The sequence below is a fragment of the Pseudorca crassidens genome, chromosome 9, assembly GCF_039906515.1.
Source record: "Pseudorca crassidens isolate mPseCra1 chromosome 9, mPseCra1.hap1, whole genome shotgun sequence".
Taxonomy (NCBI): domain Eukaryota; kingdom Metazoa; phylum Chordata; class Mammalia; order Artiodactyla; family Delphinidae; genus Pseudorca; species Pseudorca crassidens.
The window spans coordinates 78,940,469-78,960,512 of NC_090304.1; the positions used below are offsets into that span (position 1 = coordinate 78,940,469).

Genomic DNA, 20,044 nt, shown 5'->3' on the forward strand with positions numbered 1-20,044 from the left:
ACTTGATTGAACCCTATATTTCTTTTTTTTTTAACATCTTTCTTGGAGTATAATTGCTTTAGAATGGTGTGTTAGTTTCTGCTTTATAACAAAGTGAATCAGTTATACATATGTGCCCATATCTATTCCCTCTTGCAACTGCCTCCCTCCCACCCTCCCTCTCCTGCCCTTCTAGGTGGTCACAAAGCACTGAGCTGATCTCCCTGTGCTATGTGGCTGCTGCCCACTAGCTATCTATTTTACGTTTGGTAGCGTATGTATGTCCACGCCACTCTCTCACTTTGTCCCAGGTTACCCTTCCCCCTCCCATATCCTCAAGTCTATTCACTAGTAGGTCTGCATCTTTATTCCCATCTTTATTCCCATCTTGTTCTTCATGACAATTTTTTTTTTCTTTTAGATTCCATATATATGTGTTAGCATACAGTATTTGTATTTCTCTTTCTGACTTACTTCACTCTATATGACAGGCTTTAGGTCCATGCACCTCACTACAAATAACTCAGTTTCGTTCCTTTCTATGGCTGAGTAATATTCCATTGTATATATGTGCCACATCTGCTTTATCCATTCATCCTGTTGATGGACACTTTGGTTGCTTCCATGTCCTGGCTATTGTAAATAGAGCTGCAATGAACATTTTGGTACATGACTCTTTTTGAATTATGGTTTTCTCAGGGTATATGCGCCGTAGTGGGATTGCTGGGTTGTATGGTAGTTCTATTTGTAGTTTTTTAAGGAACCTCCTTACTGTTCTCCATAGTGGCTGTATCAATTTACATTCTCACCAACAGTGCAAGAGGGTTCCGTTTTCTCCACACCCTCTCCAGCATTTATTGTTTGTAGATTTTTTGATGATGGCCGTTCTGAGCGGTGTGAGATGATATCAGTGTAGCTTTGATTTGCATTTCTCTAATGATAAACGATGTTGAGCATTCTTTCATGTGTCTGCTGGCAATCTGTATATCTTCTTTGGAGAAATGTCTATTTAGGTCTTCTGCCCATTTTTGGAGTGGGTTGTTTGTTTTTATAATGTTGAGCTGCATGAGCTGCTTGTAAATTTTGGAGATTAATCCTTTGTCAGTTGCTTCATTTGCAAATATTTTCTCCCATTCTGAGTGAACCCTATATTTCTAATAATTTGTCTATCAATGCAAATTAATGATTAGAACTTAATTAGAATTTTTCAGGTATTTACACATTAAGGATAATGCTTGTTAAGGATGTGTCTATTTGTGTTCTGTACTTTTTTCCTGCTTTTGTTTACATAGGCACTCTTTCTATAATGGTAGATTTTTATCTGCGTCCCCTGTTTTATTATAACATGATATGCTTGTACTTTTCTCTTCTGCTATGGTTTTACACTTTTCATGGTCTACAAATTGCATTTTGGTTTCAGTCATCATTTCTATTGGGTGTTATGTTTTCTTTTGTAATTGTTTCAGCTTATTTCATTGTTTTCCTTTCCCTAATTTATCTTTTGGGTTAAGCCATCCAATTTCTTGAGTTGAGTGCTTAACTCCTTTTCAAGCTTGCTTAATGTCCTTACTGTTCAGTAAGTTTTAATTCCTCTTTTTCTGTCTTATGATTTGTCCTAATTCTTTATTTTTAAATTTCAGCTTTATTGCTGTATAATTGACTTTTAAAATTGTAAAATATTCAGTCAACTTTGTGGTGATTTGCTATACATTGTGAAAGGATTCCCCCCATCTAGTTAATTAACACATTTCCTTCATATATTTACCTTTTTTGGTAAGAACATTTAAATCCTACTCTTCTGGAAAATTTCAACTATTCATCACATTGTTATCAACTATAATCACCATGGTTAACATTAGCTCCTGAGACTTTATTCACTGTGTACCCTTTTACCCTCCCTTCCCTGCCCTCCCCCGCAACCACTTTTCTACTCTGGTTCTGTAAGTTTTACTCTTTTTTTTTTTTTTTTTTTTTTAACATTCCACATATAAGTGATACCATGCCATATTTGTCTTTCTCTGTCTTACTTTACTGGACATAATACCCTCCAAGACCATCCATATTGTTGCAAATGACAAAATTTCATTCTTTTTATGGCTGAGTAGTATTCTATTGTATCTGTGTACCACATCTTCTATATCCATTCAGCCATCGCTGGACATGTTGGTTGTTTCCATATCTTATCCATTGTGAATGTGGGAGGGCAGATAGCTCCTTGATATTCTGTTTTTATTTCCTTTAGCTATATACCCAGAAGTGAGACTGCAGCATCATATAGTGGTTCTATTTACATTTTTTGAGGAACCTCCATACTGTTTTCCATAGTATGCACCATAGCTGCACCAGTTTACATGCCTACCAAAAGAGTGTACTTTTTGCCCTTAAATTCAAACTTTGAAATTAAGATTGATATACAGTTTTCTTTTACTTGATGTTAAATCAGTTTGTTTTGTCATCCACTTATTTTCAATATTTTGTACTTTCTTTAGGCTTGGTTTGGAAATTTCCATGAAGAGACTTCCTGCTACAGTGAGGTGAGAAGCCACCCATGCACTCAAGCCTGGGAATCTGGAGAGGTCTCAGGCACTTATACCCCCAACAGAGGAAACTCACAGAGCTGCAGGCTGAGGCAGGACTTGGCTTAGAGAGCCGTCTCCTCTGGGAAATACTGGATTTCCTTTGGCTCCAAAATGCTGACAAGAGTGGAGTCCTCCTGGTGGATTGACAAGCCTGGAGAAGATACCACCTCGTTTGTTTAAAAGTTCAAGTCTGAGTTCCTGCCTCTCAGCTCTATCAAAACTTCTTTAAAAATAAAGGAAGTATAGGGAAGAGGTTACTCCCCAGCCTTCTCAGGTATCCAAAGCATACCTAAGAAGCTGGCAGTCCGTTGCTTATTCTGTTGCCGCCATGCAGTCTAAGCACTTTGGGAGCCAGAACCCAAGTTGTAAGATGACGATCGTCCACCCAACCATGGAAGAATTTGAAGATTTCAGCAAATATATTGTTGCCATGGAGTGGCAAGGTGCACACCGAGCTGGCCTAGCCAAGGTAATTCCACCGAAAGGATGGAAAGCCAGACAGATGTACGATGATACCGATGACATCTTAATAGCCGCTCCCCTGCAGCAGGTGACCACTGGGCAGGCAGGTGTGTTTACTCAGCACCACAAAAGGAAGAAAGCCATGACTGTGAGCGAGTATCGCCGCTTAACAAACAGTGAATGACACCAGACTCCATTCTACTCTGATTTTGAGGATCTGGAGCGAAAATATTGGAAAACACGCCCCTATGATTTACCAGTATACGGTGTGGACGTCAGTGGCTCCTTATTCGATGAAAACACGAAGCAGTGGAACCTTGGACACCTGGGAACCATTCAGGACCTGCTGGAACAGGAGTGCAGAGTGGTCATCGAAGGCGTCAACATCCCCTACCTGTACTTCGGCATGTGGAAGACCGCCTTCGCCTGGCACACGGAGGACATGGACCGTTACAGCATCGACTACCTGCACTTCGGGGAGCCCAAGTCTTGGTACGCGGTGCCCCCGGAGCACGGCCGGCGCCTGGAACGCCTGGCCAGGGAGCTTTTCCCGGGCAGCTCGCGGGGCTGTGAGGCCTTCCTGCGACACAGGGTGGCTCTCTTCTCCCCACGGTCCTCAAGGACAACGGCATCCCCTTCGGTCGGGTCACTCAGGAGGCTGGAGAGTTCATGGTGACGTTTCCCTATGGCTACCACTCTGGCTTCAACTGCGCGGAAGCCATCAATTTTGCCACCCAGCGCTGGATCGATTATGGCAAAGTGGCCTGGGAATAGGGCTCTGCATGACCTTTGGAAAGATCTTCATCAGAATAAGGGAGATTTCAGGTGAGCATCCTTAGGATATTAAAAGTGGGTTGTTGGGTGGGGACTCTAAAAGGGACCTATAATTACCAGCTGCGAAAGGAGTTCGATGTTAGAATAGTAACATTAAGACAAGAGCCCTGTAAGGTACTGAAATTGTGTGTGTGTGTGTGTGTGTGTGTGTGTGTCTTCTGTTTCCTGAAGCAATATGGAATGGAGACTTTGTTTTCTTGGAGCAGCAAGGAAATAGGAAGGTGGGGAGGCTTTATCTTCCTTTCCAGCCAGGCTTGGAGATGGAACAATAAGATGAGTGTGGGCATGAAGAGGTGAGGAAGATGGGCCGTGTCCCTGGCATGCACTGTAGAGAAGAAAGGAGACTTGGGGAGGTCTGCATTGTCACCAGACTGTGAGGCCCCCTTCCCTGGCCCCTCTCCAGAGCTGCAGAAGCTTTCCTTCCTCATCATGGCAGAGAGGGTGACCCCCAGGGGAAGGTGACTCTGTCCATTATGAAGTTTTGTCCTTGGTATGGGAAATTCCGGAAAGGCTATTACTCTGGATAGTAATAACAATTCTCTATTCAGTTCTCCTTCCCTGTCACCTCCCCTGCAGCCTCTTATTTTTCTTTTAATGGTGAGGTAAATAAATGTGATGTTGTTGATGTGGTTTTGTGTTGTCCCTCCAGCCACAAACTCAGTCCATCCATGGACCCACTCTGTATGCGTATGTGCAAAGTTGAATCTGAAGCGTGATGTCTTTCGTAAAGCAAACTTTTCCGTAGTCACTGCTTTGAGCTGTCCAGGAGTTACTTAGAGGGGAGAACTGGACTTAGAGTCAGCAGAAATGGCATTCAAACCTGCGCTTTGCTACTGTCTAGTCGTGGGAGCTTCAGCCAGAAAATCATTGATTTTCTCTGAGCCAGAATTACAGTGCGAGAATTTTGTGAAGATACTGGGGATGTAAATATGACAGGCGTGTAAGAGGTGCTCAGTTAATTTGATGTGCATCCATACACTCTCCTGGCCTCTAGGGCCAGCCCAATGCCTAGGACATCCGCTCGTATTCTTTCTCTGATGCTCAGTTCTACTGTTGTTTTCCTCACCACACTCCCAGGCTTACACGTTACTTTTCTTTTAATTAATAGACTTAATTTTTGCAGAGTACTTAGCAACAAAGTTAAGTGGAAAATACAGAGGATTCCAACATACTCGTTCCCAGGCTCCTCCACCAGCATCCACACCAGAAAGGAACGTTTGTTACAGTCGAAGAACCTGCACTAACACCTCATTATCACCCAGAGTCCTCAGTTTCATTTATTCACTCTTGGTGTTGTACGGTCTATGGATTTGACAAATGTATAGTGACATGTATCTACACTTATAATACCATACAGAATAGATTCATTGCCTAAAATCCTCTGTGCTCTGCCTAATCATCCCCCCTCCCCCCGCCGACAACCACTGATCACTTTACTGCTTCCATAGTTTTGTCTTTTCCAGATGACTTCTTTCACGTAATAATATGCCTTTAAGTTTCCTCCACGTTTAGTGGTTTTATAGCTCATTTCCTTGTATTGGTGAATAATATGCCATTCTATGATGTATGACCCTTTATTGATCCACTCACGTGCTGAAGGACATCTTGGTTGCTTCCAATTTTTTCTGCAATTATGAATACAACTACTATAAACATTTGTGTGCAGGTTTTGGTGTGGCTGTAAGTTTTCAGCTCATCTGAGTAAATACCAAAGAGTGTGACTGCTGGATTGTATGGTGAGACTATATTTAGTTTTGTAAGAAACTGCCAATTTTTTTTTTTTTTTTGCGGTACGCGGGCCTCTCACTGCTGTGGCCTCTCCCGTTGTGGAGCACAGGCTCTGGACGCGCAGGATCAGCGGCCATGGCTCACGGGCCCAGCCACTCCGCGGCATGTGGGATCTTCCTGGACTGGGGCTCGAACCTGTGTCCCCTGCATCGGCAGGCGGACTCTCAACCAGTGCGCCACCAGGGAAGCCCTGCTAATTATTTTTACCGGTAGAAAACTGATGGGTTTTTTTTGGTTTTTTTTTCCTCATCATCTACTGCATGTTTGCACAAAAGGTCACACATACCCATTTACAAATTCCACTCCTTGTCGTATTTGTCCTTGTTGCAGTGTTACAAAGGCAAGGTAAAGATTTCACAATCAGTCAAGAGCCAGAGGACCCAGCCTTTATTCAGACTCCTACCCCAGCTTGTTCAGTAGTCTTTCAACAAATCAGGTTTCGATGGCTCTCCATTTGCCAGTTTAGGCAAAATGAGCTCTTAGCCACATTGCACCTCTGTTAGAGTTTGCACATAACAAGTTCAGATCAGTGCAAACATAATTTGTGCTAAATAAATATTACCTATTATCATTATTACTTAGGAGCCCAAAGTTGTAAGATGGACATTAGAACCTGTACTTAAACATAACTCGTAGAGGTTGGAGTTCGGGTCTTGGGACTCCTCTAAGATTTGTATAAAGGGTCAGTTATGGATCTGTCTGACTACCTGGCCACAATGAATTATTCGTAGAGATTAACCATTACACCAATTAAGTTTCCGTGTGTATAAGGATTCCTTTCCAGATATTTGGAAATACCTTTACCATGATATTTATGTCATTAGATTGTTACCGTATATGGGTCTTGAAGTTGCTTTTTCTCCCAATGTTTGTGTTACCTTTCATCACTTTAAATAGGAAAGCACAAACAGTTGGTAGGAATTGGCTACCGAGATAAGTGGAATGGACACTGATGTGAGTTGAACAGATCCTGGTGAGGAGCAGCCCTTGCCCATCCCGCTCTGCTCACCAGCCGCTCAAACTGAAATGCCTCCCAAGCTCCTTGTCATTGACCTGCAGTGATTACAGGGTAATAGTGAGACCCTTCTCACGGTTCCTCAGCAAGTGGTGGGTGTTAGGGGGATAAGCAGTTTCAGGGAAGACAGAGGAAGGGCAGAACTGAGCCCTGTTGGGCATGGGTAACATGTTGGAGGTGCCACTCAATGAAAATGCAACATTTGTGTGGCCGGGTTTCTGGATTTTTCTAGGATCCTGGCATCCAGTATCCTCGTGCCCTAAATGTTCAGGCTCCTCTACCTAAAAAAGAGCTACGTTAAATCCTGTAGACCTCAGAGAGCATCTTTTCTTTGTCCCATCTCTCAGAGAGCCTTTTCTCAAAAGCTTCACATGGTGTCTATATATTTCAGTGCCTGTTCATTCACTCTCTTATTAATTCATTCATTCAGCACATGTTTGCTAAGCACTTACCGTGTACCAGGCACTGTTTGTGGAATTGGGGGCACAACAGTGAAAAAGGCAAAGTTTCAGTTCTCCTGGAGCTTATATTCTCATTATAAAGAGAAATATAACAAGTCAAGCAGCCACAAGGGCTAGGAGAAAAAATAAAGCAGAGTAAGGGGTTAGAGAGTGACAGGACTGCTGTGTCGGAGAGGGTGGCCTCTTGGGAGTGTGGTCTTCGAATGCGTGCTGTGGACAAGGGAGTGAGAGCATCACTCTAGGCAGAGGGACAACACATGCAAATACCTGCGGTGGGGGCACCCTTAAGGGGCTCACAGATTAGCAAAGTGGCTGGTGAGCAGGAGAGAGGCGGCGGGAGCTGTGGCGGGGGGAAGGCATAAAATGTAATAACTCAGTGAATGCAAACTCCTCCCACTGAGTGATTGGGGCCATTGGTGTTTTAGGTGACCTGGGGGTGGAGAAATTTGGGGGCCACAGAGTCTTTGAAAGCACGGATAATTCACAGCCATCCCTGGAAATGGCTCTATCGTTCCTACCAGATGCAAATCCTGAGAGCAGAATGTCTGTATGTTCTCATTTCCTGCTGTACCAGCTGACATGTCACGTTTCTGACTTGTATTGCATTAGGTGGGACTTTAACAGAGCCAGCAGATCACTGACGTTCACTAAGGTGAAAACAGCCATTCCAGCTATGTATGAGCAACAGCAAATCAATGCAGTCAGTATTTTGGAATTGTGCTGAGGCCCGTATTCACATAATGTGGAGGGCAGTGAAGGCATCTCCTCAGGAGACTTCAGGAGAAATCCTCTGGATAAACAGCTACCAGGTGAGAGATCAGGTGTGAGAGTTGAACGGGCTATAGATTTAGAATTTGAGGCTATGCATGGGAAATCCTGGGTCCAGAGACGGTTAATTTTTAGGAAAGAGCTAGGATTAAGAATTTGCAAAGAAAGAGCTCAGGATCCATTCCCTGGGAATGTCAAGGGTCTATTGCATAAGTTTCTTTTTCCTGAGAAACTCCTTAGTAACCCGGTGACCTAACCTCAGCTCTCTTGTGGTATATCACCTTGACTGTACTTACACACGACCCTCTAGGACCCTGAGTACTTTATTACCCTATGGTTTAGCTCATGGATTGAACCAGATTACAACAGTAGATAATTATCTTTCTTGGCTTTCTCTGTTTAGTGAGGACTCAATGAATATTGTCGATTGAGTGAATGACTTGAAACCACCAATAGAAATGAAAAAAAGAGCTAGTATCATAAGAAACACCTAAAATAAATAAATAATTCCTATTACACCATAATTGCTTTTATGTTAATTGTCTTTTAAAACAAGATATCCAGTTCTAAGCTGGGGTTTGAAATAACTTACAGAGCCAGAGAATAAACTCTGTTTCTCTTATTCCAATATGAGACCTTCATTCATTGACTCCACAAATATTAAGCACCCTCACCGTGCCAGGCTAGTCCTACGTGCTAAGGAAACATAGTATGACGTTTGTGATCTGCTCGGAGACAGACAGGCAGTTAGGCAGTTTCACCACGCCACAGCTTCTTCCCAGCTACCATAACCATAGCCAGGCTCTCCCCCAAACTGCTGGTTTTAGAGCCTCTGAAGAAAGGCATCTTTTACTGGGAACAGTCAGCCTCAAGTTCAGGGCCAAAGCCTCTTGGGGCTCTAAGAGCTGTTTCATTCTGTTCTCGGGCTCATGGCAGCTCTCTTGTTCACTTTTCTCAATCGTACCTGACAAATGGGCACAGGTCACCTTTTGGGAGAATGATGGCTACTCCGGGCATTCCTTTCTTACCAGGTGTGCAGGGGGATGGGACTGGCTTTGAATGCTTCCACTGGCTGCTTCACTCTAGGAAGTGAGTGTGGCTTACTGTCAAATCCCTCCCTTCCTCCACTCATGACATGGACATTCGTTGGCTCCTTTAGGGAGCCTGGTCATTGCAATTCCATTTCCTGTGTTCCATTCCGTTTTCCCACGATCTCCCCCCTTGCTATGGACCGAATGTGTCCTCCTAAAATTCATATGTTGACACCTTAATCTCCAGTTCGGGATTTGCAGGTGGGGCCATTGGGAAGTAATTAGATCATGAGGGTGGAGCCCTCATGAATGAGATTAATGCCCTTCTAAAAAGAGAGACGATTATTCTCTTCAGCATGTGAGGATGCAGCAAGAAGGTGGCTGTCTGTAAACCAGGAAGAGAACCCCCACCAAGAACCTGACCATGCTGGCACCCTGGTCTTGGACTTCCTGCCTCCAGAACTGTGAAAAGAAAATGGTGCTCAATCCCCCCACTTTATGGTAAAGAATGTTGACCTAAAGAGACATCAAACTTCTACCTGTCCAAGGTATCCACATCTAAGTGGGTCTCAGTTATATCACCTTTCTGAGATCTTGGCTAAGATAAAGGGATGGGTACCAGGTGCTGCCACCAACTCCAGGCCAAGTATTAAGAGCAGCTTCTCGCTTTTCTGGGAAATGGGTCAGTCATGTTATCATTTGCCATTGCTATCTTGGACATTGGTTTAAAAATGAGCTATGTATTTTGGCTCTGATGAAGTTAGAAGAGCTATATATAATTTATATCTATATCATCTATTAAATATTCATTTAGTACTGTTTATGTGCTATGTATTTTTCTGAGCTCTTTGTATCCTGAATTTTATCACATCTAAGATGCCACTGATTATAAGCTACACCATTATTTTTCCTACCACTGAGACAACTAAACTCTGCTATGCTATTGACTGTAAATTGCACCTCAATTTCAGACATGTTAAAATGTGAAAAATGCATGTCTTAGAATTAATGAAACATGGTATATTAATGCATGTTGTCTTAATTAAAACAACTCTAGGAGGTAGGTTCTATCACTATCCTGACTTTGTAGATGAGGAAACTGAGACATAGAGAGGTTCCACAATATGCCCAGGAGCACACTACATTTGCACCCAGACAGTCTAACTCCAGGGCCCAGCTCATAACCACTACACTGTTCTCCCTGCAGATAAGGAAAGCTGAAAAAAAAAAGTTTCAGAAAAGTTATTTTAAATATTTCTCTGCATGAGGAGACTCAAAGTTATTCCTGTCTGCAGTTGTCCCCTAACATCTGGATCTATATCCAAAAGCTGAGCAATCCGGAAGTGCTCAGGAGTTCTATGGACCATATGTCTATTTTAGTGCAAGCTCATGGGGTGAGAGTGTGCATGTGGACACATGGCTGCTTCTGTGAGGACTGAGGTTGACTAGTATTACTTCTAGACATCATCCAAGGTTTAGCTTTGCTAGAAAGAAGACACTTCTGCCCACAGTTTCAGGAGAGCGTGATTCAGCCTCCTGTTGGCTTGGGTGTCAACCACCCCTTTTGACTCTGATGCCTTCTGCTTCTCACTTGAGGGTTGAGCCTGGTGTCCTTTCTTAGGTTTAGTCATGATTAGGAATATAAATCAGGCATCCTCACCCAAATAGCACCTACTCCTCAGCCTCCTTTCCTCTCCTGGTAATGCAAATGTAGTTAGTTTCCTCACTACCTGTCAATTTCATACAAGAGTTTGACAATCAACAGAGAGGAGTGACAAAGAAGAAGGTTCAGGAACCTAGAAATTTAATCATTCTAGTTTACAAGCCACAGTTTCAACATATCTCATCATTAAGTATGATTTTACACCATTGCTACTGTCTTTCCAGAGCTACTTCTCCCCAGATTAGCTTCAGCGACCTTTCTCTGCCCTCATAGCACATAGCTCTCTTAAAGAGCACTTCTCACACTGTATCGAAACTTCTTGTCTGTCTGTCTGTCTGTCTTCCCTACCTACTTCAGGTTCTGAGGTACCAAGTTCTGTATCTGTCTTGCCCTGGGCTAGAGGTGACACAGCATGAAGTCTACGTTACAGAACTCACTCGTGGCGTGAAAGTTCCCCAGCGTTGTCCTTCCCTGTCTCAGGCAGAGCATCAGATAACTTCTGCTTTCTTTTCTGATTACCCATGGAGCCCTGCGAGGTGCTGGCCTGAGAGCAGGGACCAGGTCTAAGCTCGTTCCTCCCTGGATACTCGGCATCTAGCCAGTGCTCATGGTAGATGTTTTAAAAACATTTTGAAAATGAATGAATGGACTAGAGTCAAGAGACTCCAAGTGAAATTTCATGGAAGGGTTTTTCTCCCTTTCTTTTATTCATTTATTTAATCCCTGTATTGAATACTTACTGTATAACAGGCACTATGTATATATATGAGGGGGAAGGTAGCAATGAGATACAGGGGAAATACTGGGATTAATAGACACAATCAGGGAGTTCCCTGGTGGTCCCGTGATTAGGACTCTGTGCTTCCACTGTAGGGGCCTGGGTTCGATCCCTGGTCATGGAACTAAGGTCCCACAGGCTGCAAAAAAAAAAAAAAAAAAGGCACAGTCAGGGCCCTTAACATCACGTAGGGCAGGAGGAGGGCAAGGGGTGAGTGAGTACATGATTGTTAGGAAGATGGATGAGTTGAGGACCTAATGTTTGGCTGCATTGTGTTTAAAAAAAAAAAAGAAAAAAAAGGTAAATGAAAGAGTTGAAGGGATGGGAATACAAGGTGAGAATTCCAGGCCAAGGGAAGTATTTTATGATGTAAAGTCTCAGGACAAGAGAGAGCACTGTCTGTGGTAGAAACTGCAAGAAGTTGAATAGTACTGCTCAGAGCAAAGACGGCCAGGTGGCACAGGCCAGACGTGAGGCCCAAGAGGAAGGGATCAGATCTCAGTGGTGTTGGGGGTCAGGTAGGTAGCAGGGTTTCATCCTAAGGCACATGGAGAGCGATTGACGGGCTGTAAGAGTAGGATGATGTCATCAGATTTATTTTAGGAAGTCACTCCAGCTGCAGAATGGATTGGCGGGGATGAAGGGATTCAAAACTGGGTTTGAGAGAAGAGGTGGTGAGGACTGCAGGGCTGGAGAAGAGTCTAGTTTGACTCATGTCTTCAAACAGCTTGGAAAAGAATCAACCAAACCACTGAAATCCAAGTAGAATGTCATTTTATTCCACATCAGCCATTATTCTTCCCCTTCAGGTCTTTGCTGACAGCTATTGACACATGTTGGATTGGCATGGGTGTGAGTGCAGAGGCCTAAGAGGATCTGGTTAGAAACCTCGTCCCCAGGAGAAGAGAGTCAGTGGCAAAGAAAAGGGACCAGAGGTGACCAAATGGAGACAGTGAATTATGGCTCATAAAGATGCTGGGAAAGACAGGCTTCCCCTAGAATGAGCTGTCAGTAAAAACTTTAATTAGATCAAGGTACTCCCATGATGTACTGTGTTCTAGAATCTTGGGGTGAGGACATTTGTAATTTGCAAAAGTAAACTCAATATCATCATATAACTTCCCTTTGGAAAGCAGCAAACAAAAAGAAGCTTTCTTGTTTGTACTATAAAGTAAAAGGAACTAAAGTAGACAAAATCAGCCTGGCTGTGGGATGTGCAAATGTTCTGTGTTATGTGCGTGTTGGTCACTGACAGGGGTCTGGGGAAAAAGTAGAATTTGCCGAAGAGGGTGGGGGAGTAGTGGCAGAGATAGTTATGCTTATCAAAGGGGGGAGCAGGGATCAAGAAAGTTTGAAAAACAGTGAATTAAAGTCATATAAGTGCTTTAGTAATAAAAACTGAGAATTTATTTATATATTCTGCACTTTTTCAAACACAACATAATTATCAAATTTGACATCTATTACTCCAGACTCTGTGGTAGCCAATGGGACCCAGAGACTAAGAAGGGACCACCCTGTCCCCCAAAGTACATGATCTAGTAGAGAAGACAGAGGAACGATTAATACCCTTACATGACAAGTAGCATAATAGAGCATGTATAAAGAACATGAGAAAGAGAGGGATTGGTTTCTAGTTGTTTAATTGTGTTTAGAGTTGACAACATGAATCGACATTGGGGAGCATGTATAATCCTAGATAGTAATATAAATATTAAAAAATCCCATGGAAACCCTAATCCTCACAGCCTCGCATGGTGGACATGGCAGAGGTGTACAAGGGTAAGGATGACCTGGCTGAGGGACAAGTACCACATGACCAGGGTCATCAACTCCAGATCAAAGGGGACTCCAAGTCAGGTTGTTACTGTGACATCACACTGTATGTGTCTTTTTTTGTTTTTATAATTAAGAAATAAATTTAGGTTTCATTTCAAGGGTCAAACATAAGTCAACCTTTCATTTCAATGAACCTTTCATTTCAAGGGTCAAACAAAAGTCAACCTTTTCAGGTATTGAAGCCTCCAAGGAATTGGTTCTTAAGCTCCAAAATGTGCTCTTCTGACAATTTCTCTCCTATTTTATAGGCTCACCTCATGGATTTGCTGTGACTTAGAGGAAAGGCCAGGCTTAGGGAGCAGACGGGCCTGGCTCAATTCTGGCTCAGGACTCACTGATTATGCCATCTTGGACAAGAATCTGAACGCTCTGGTCCAGTTCCCCACGTGGCACGCTGAGGAAATAAGATTAAATAATAAGATGTGAGTGAAGGCACCCTAGTAGGCACTCTGCTTCTGTCTCTACCACCACCGCAGTAAAGGTACCATCTCTCAACTGGATCTTTATAAATGTTTGTCTTCATTTATTCTGGGCCACTCCAGTCTGTCCATTTCTGCACAGAAAACAAATGTGATTGTGTCTCCGACATTGAAAGATCAAAAGCCTCAACATGATTTATATAATATTTCTTTCCAAACTGCAGGACATGAGCCATTAGTGGGTCATAGAAACAACTTTGTGGGGTAGCAGCAGTATATTTTTTAAAGGGGAACAAAATAGAACACAGCAGAAATACTAGATTGCAATGTCAATTTTAAGCATAAGGATTGTTACATGAAGCTTGTTTTCACAATATGGGTCCGGGTTTTAGTATTTTCTGAGAGAAGAAATAAGTGCACCTGTGAAATAAAAATAGGACAATGGTGGGGGGCAGATAAGGAAGCTATATACACTTGAAAAAGCTATGGGGACAGAAATGAGCTGTTGAATATTAAAAGTTTGATAGGAGAAATGAAAAAGACAATAGAAGTAGGTTTACAAGATAAGGATGAGAGAAAATTTCAGAAGATAAAGCATAGTGGTAAGGGGATAGAAAATTGGAAGAAGAAAAGACACAAGAATTGGAGGTCCAGTCCATGAGGTCTGATATCCAAATACAGGAGAAAATGTGCAGAGGGACAAACTAGAGGAAGTTGTCAAAGAAGGAACTAAAGTTTTCATAAAACTAAAGAACAAGAATTTTGAGACAGAAGAAATTTAAGAGCACTGGGACAAAGAAAAGCTCCTATAAACTAATAGAGAGGAACACAACACACTAGGACTAGGAATCATACTTACATCTCCCTTATTCCTCATACCATACTCGCAAAACAATAAAAAAAGTTAATAAAATAAACCCAAAAACCCCAGTTAGAATTAAAGGTATAATTAAAATCCAAATTAAAAGTACAACTACCATAGAAAGAGGAAAAACCCTGTAAGATAATATTTATCTGTCTCTGGATGGGCAAATAACTTTCTAAACATAAAGGCCATGAAAGGCATTACAAAGGAAACGACCCACTCAACATTTTAATATACTAAACTGAAATATGTGCCAAAACCATTTAAAATTAAAATTAAATGTAAATTGAAGAAATGGCAAACTGGGAAAAAACTATGAACACATTAAACAAAGGGTTTAACATGTAAAGTATTCACATGAGCAATTTGTAAAATGTTCATATACTGTGTAAAATATGCGAAATAGTCACATAATGTATAAAATGTTCATGTAAGTAGATGAGAAAAAACACTAGAACCATATTAGAGAAAAATGGGCAAAGGATATGAACCAATACAAATGGCTAGATTCACTGAAGACGAAAACGTCAATCTTAGTTGTAATTTAAGAAGTATAAATTAAAACTTGAGCTACAGTTTTTCACCAAAATTTTTCACAGTAATTTTCTTAACAAATTATTAAAGATTGCTTTTCAGAGTAAAGTTAATGGTGAGGATGTAAAGTGATATGTTTCCGGAAAGCTTTGGCGATACATTATAAGTATTTTTAATGTTTAAATCTTGCAATGCAGTAATTCCATTTCTAGATATCTAATCCAAGGCATTTCATTATTTAATGTTTTACCAAATATACTGTTCTAGGTACTGAAGTATAGGATATTTATAGGGGATTAGTAATACTTGTGGAAAAGTAAAAAACAAAATAACTGTCCAATAATAGGGGGAACGTTGAGTCACTTATCTCCATCAAATAGAATTTATTTTGCCTTCAAATAATATGGGTAAAATTATTTTCAATAAACGGTAAGTAGACTTTCTAACTTGAGAGGAAATTTATTAAACACAGCGTTTAGATATTGGCTGTCAGCAGAAACAATGGCTAACGTCTGAGGCATTCTGTCAACAATCCTCATTTGAAATAATAGCTTTGAAATATGCACGGAACGTAAAAGACAAGAAGGCTTTCCTGCTGTCCTGAAATTGTTGAGCAATCTGTACGATAAGCAAACTGGACAATGGCCACAGTGAGAGGATTTATTAAACTGACCTCACTTCTTACCTTCCCCAGTTTAAAACACACACGCAAATGCACATGCAAGCGCACACACACATACACACACACACACACGCACATGCACACACACACACACACAGACACAGACACACACACAGACACACACACACACACACACCAGGAAAGCTTGGAGGAATTATTTTTGAAAGACTCCGAATTTCCAGAAGTCCATCAAGTCTAATCATTCTGCTAAAAATACTTTTCTTCAATTGTCAGAATTGTCAGGTTTCCTTAGATGAAGAATTTCTGTGTTACTGGGGATACCATGAATAAGGGTAAAATGGAAGAGTAACTGAAACGAAAGGGCACTTATTCTCAACTAGTACCTGTGGCTCCAATTGAAAGAAACATGGAGGCGGTTTCACAGTAAAAGCAACCATCTGAGACCCATAGAGAAGACATTTGTCTGGAGCACTGAAGGATCACCGGAATTGTAATCGGCAAATTCTGAGAAGTTTTGATTTGCACAAAGAGTTACACTTACAAAATCACAGTGTTTCCTTTCGATGCTCAATATCTGAAGACTAATGTGTATCTAGATTATTTTATATAGATGGTAGCCCAGCCTCATTCCTCCTAGGATCCTTAGAAATGTAAAAAGAAAATAATTTAGTTTATAAAACAAATACAGGGAACTTCTCTGTCTGTCCAGTGGTTAGGACTCTCTGCTTTCACTGCAGGGGGCAGGTTTGATCCCTGGTCAGGGAACTAAGATCCCCCATGCCACGTGGCATAACCAACAAAAACAAAAACAAATATGCAACTCTAGCGTTGTTTTCGTTGTCTATTAATAATTCAATAAGAAATGAGGGCCTGTGTGATATTCATAATCAGCATTTTATGGTTTATTACGGGAAAGGCCCTTAGCATGGTATTTAAATTTTTGACATTAATTTTCCTTCTAAATTGTTTCACTATTCACTTTTCATTTCTTTAGAGGACGTTTTCACATAGAATGAAAATTTTTATTATATATTTATATAGTTTTAAATAAAATCATTGTAGAAGAATTTTTAAAATTAAAAATTAGGGTGAGATGGGCAGATTATCACATGATACAGGTGACCGCTACTTGTAGATCCTCAGGGTCTAGCTTGAGTGGTGACAGCTATAAGTAGGAGAGGAAGGCAAGCTGGATCCTTGGCTTCTTATATAAGGAAGGAGAGCACAGGAAGCCTCCCTGGGGTATACAGATGTCCCTGGGGCCTCACAGTAGACTGTCACGGGATCCCCTGACATCACCGATTATATGACTAGGGAGAAGGAGATGTAATATCCAACGGTAACTGGGATACTGTATTCCTATCCTTAGAAAAAATGATTTCTAAAGGAGGAAGTTAATTTCAGGAGAAAGATGATCAATTTGTACTAAACAAGTTGGTTTGCAGGGGCTCAGTGGCGAGTCATGAAGGAAAAGCAAATCAGAAGCACAGGAGAAAGTCAGTGCTATTAGAGAAAGCTATGGCACTAAATAATATCTTTAAAGAGAGAGAGAGTGTGATACTAAAGAATGCCGTGAACATAAAAAGGAAATTTAAGGGGAAAAATAAAAAGAGTTAAAAGAGAGATGAGAATTCAGCTTTGAAATAAGACTGCATTTGTGTAGTAGAAAAAGAAGTGGAACCAAGGAGAAAGAAAAGAACCGGAGAAGACTGTCAGTACCCTGGAGATCAGAGACATTTTAGGAGGAAGGAGGTGCGCCATGAATCAATGATGTAGAGAGATAAAGTGTAACCCATGGAGCAGCACTTGGGAGACGATGTGATGATTTACAGAGATGAATTTCAGTGGAGAAGTGGGGTCAGAATCATAGGCGGAGAGAGATGAGGAAATGTTTTTGTAAACGTAGATTATTTTTGTTTATGTTTTGACATATTGGGTATTGAAAGGAAGGTAAGAGAAAGGATGCAGCTTAAATCAGGAAACAGACTGATGACTGATGATTTAACTCTTTACAGAGGTGATAGTGATCATTTAATTGACCACAGTTTTGGAATGCATGGGAGGTGTCAATTTAAGGAGTTTAAATGGCAAGATTAGCTCTGGAGAGGGGGAGTATCTTCTCTTCTCCTGAGACAGGAGAGTAGGAAGAAAGATGGGGTGTAACCAAGAGGAGAGAGATTGCAGTGTGTGCCAAATGATTTTCGTTACTTATTTTTTAATAAACATTTTTGGAGTGTGCACTATATGAAGTACCAAGATCCCTTGGAAAATATGATGATGAAAAAGGCCTAGAGAATGCTCTCAAAGTAGTTTTATATGGAAGATAAGTCAAGTACAAAAATAACTGTAGGGATTGAGAACACAAGCTATTAACTTAAATATAAATTTTTCTACACCTCAGTTTCTTCCTCCATAAAATGGGAATAATGATAGTACCACCTATGTTTCCAGCATCCCATTCTCTTTCTAGCTTACATTTCCTAGTGTTCTAATAGAAGTATTTGACCAAATGGAGACATTCAGCCCATGAATCAAACACTGTTTCATTCTCCATCATTGCCCTCATGTTCTCATTTCCTTTTTTACCCAGGATAAATTTACTGGCCCATCATTTTAATCACTCTCTTATCCCTCCATCCAATCCATCAAGACACTTGTTCCTCTCTCCTTGAGATACACATGGCTGGAAAACCCTAACCCTGATGAAACCTTACTATTTGCTTTTTTCCCACCTTTTGAGTCCCCTTATGAATGGAAGAAAATTCCACAAAGTCATAAAAGACAACTTCAGGAAACACATCAGGGCCAAGGCACACATAGGCTCTGCATTTCTTCAGCATCTACATGGAGAGGCATCCCGTGTTGAGGAGGGCTTTGTTGTAGTGGAGTCCCCTTCCCCATTGCTCTTCCTTCATATAGGGCTTTGAAGACAGCCACTTTATTAGGAAAGGGACCTTCAGACTGCTTGGGGAATTAAGCTGCCTAGATATCCTGCCAGCCATTTACAGGAGCCGTCTGGGAAAGCCAGCAGCCCTGTACATTAGGAGGCACCTGGGGACCTTGGGCCCTTTTGGATGCTATAGCCCTCCAGTCATGGAAGGAGTCTATGGTAGCCTACTGTTCAGGCATCTTAGGATGAACATCTAGGGTCAGTTTTGAACAATGCTTCTCCTTCATAACAATCTATCCCCAAGACCCTTGAGTGCTCATCAGGTGTTTCTGGAATAGGAAGAGAGATATTATTTGACTTCCACCCAATCTTTAGAGGCTAAGTTAAGTGCATTTGTGACACTCCCTCAGGAATAGGCTAGATTGTCAACCACTTCCCCTCCCCACCATTTATTACCAATACATTCTGTAGAGACCTTGAGATTGTTTCTTCTATCGTTGACATTAAAGTAAGAAAAGGAGAGAGTAAAGTAAAGTAAGAAAAGGAGAAGAGCGTATTCTTTTGATCCTCCATTACCTACCTGCTGCATATTCCACGGTGCACGAGGCTCCAGGGCAGAGGTATAAAGAGCTACTACTGCTCACTCAAGGGGCCCCTGCCATCAGTATTCTGGTCTGCAGGAAACATTCGTTTTATGCACTCTTATTTTTTTTTTAATGATTATTGGAGTATAATTCCTTTACAATGGTGTGCTAGTTTCTGCTTTATAACAAAGTGAATCAGTTATACATATGCATATGTTCCCATATCTCTTCCCTCTTGCATTTGATGCACTCTTACAAAAGCTACCAGCAGGGGTCACAGAGAGCAAGCCCTTCCTTGCTATTATTTTGTCCCTGATCCCAGACCCAAAGGATAAAAGTGTTATGTTTAAGCCAAATAGTGGTGACCTCTTTGGGGAGAGAGGTGGTAGAGGATTGGGCCCCAGCTTCCTCTTGTGTTGAATGGACCCCAGATAACATATAGGGACCTCTGGCACCTCTTGCAGACCATAGGAGATGTGGGGAGTTTCTATTACTTGGAACAATGGCAGGCCAGCTGATCTTCCTTAGTCTTATTGGGGAGACTACAGGGTGAGGAAGGTTCAATGCCTTTGTTCTCTAAAGGCAGTTGAGCTCTTCCTCACGGATTTCTTTAGCATGGTTTTCTTCTCCTCTCCCTGGTTCTTGTGCTGTCCAGATACTACTGGTGTTTAATGCCCTGAGCACTGTGCTAGCTCCGCCCATTCTGGCAGCTTTCCCAGGGAAATCCCTCTGTACCTAAAAGGACCCTGACATTTGTATAACCTTTAGATGCCATATATTTTCTTGTAAGAAATCTTAAAGGAAAAATTTCAGGCAAAACACCTGTGTTTTGTGGGCTGATAACTTTAAAAATGAGGCCTTTTACTAGACATTTGGAAGAGCTGATTCCATTCAACTGTGATGGCATCAGGA

General features: G+C 41.6%; 2 protein-coding genes across 2 annotated transcripts in view; both read left to right on the forward strand.

The window, feature by feature from the left end:
* Positions 1-2,886: 2,886 nt before the first annotated feature.
* Positions 2,887-3,794, forward strand: LOC137230787 (lysine-specific demethylase 4D-like). The gene is given in 2 exon segments (XM_067750833.1): positions 2,887-3,622; positions 3,625-3,794. Coding segments are annotated over 2 exon segments (906 nt in total).
* Positions 3,795-13,542: 9,748 nt separating this feature from the next.
* Positions 13,543-20,044, forward strand: part of LOC137230786 (tripartite motif-containing protein 77-like) — a 42,982-nt gene continuing 36,480 nt past the window's right edge. The window contains exon 1 of the mRNA XM_067750831.1: positions 13,543-13,678. The gene's annotated coding sequence lies outside the window, so the exon portion shown is untranslated. The remainder of the gene's footprint in view (positions 13,679-20,044) is intronic.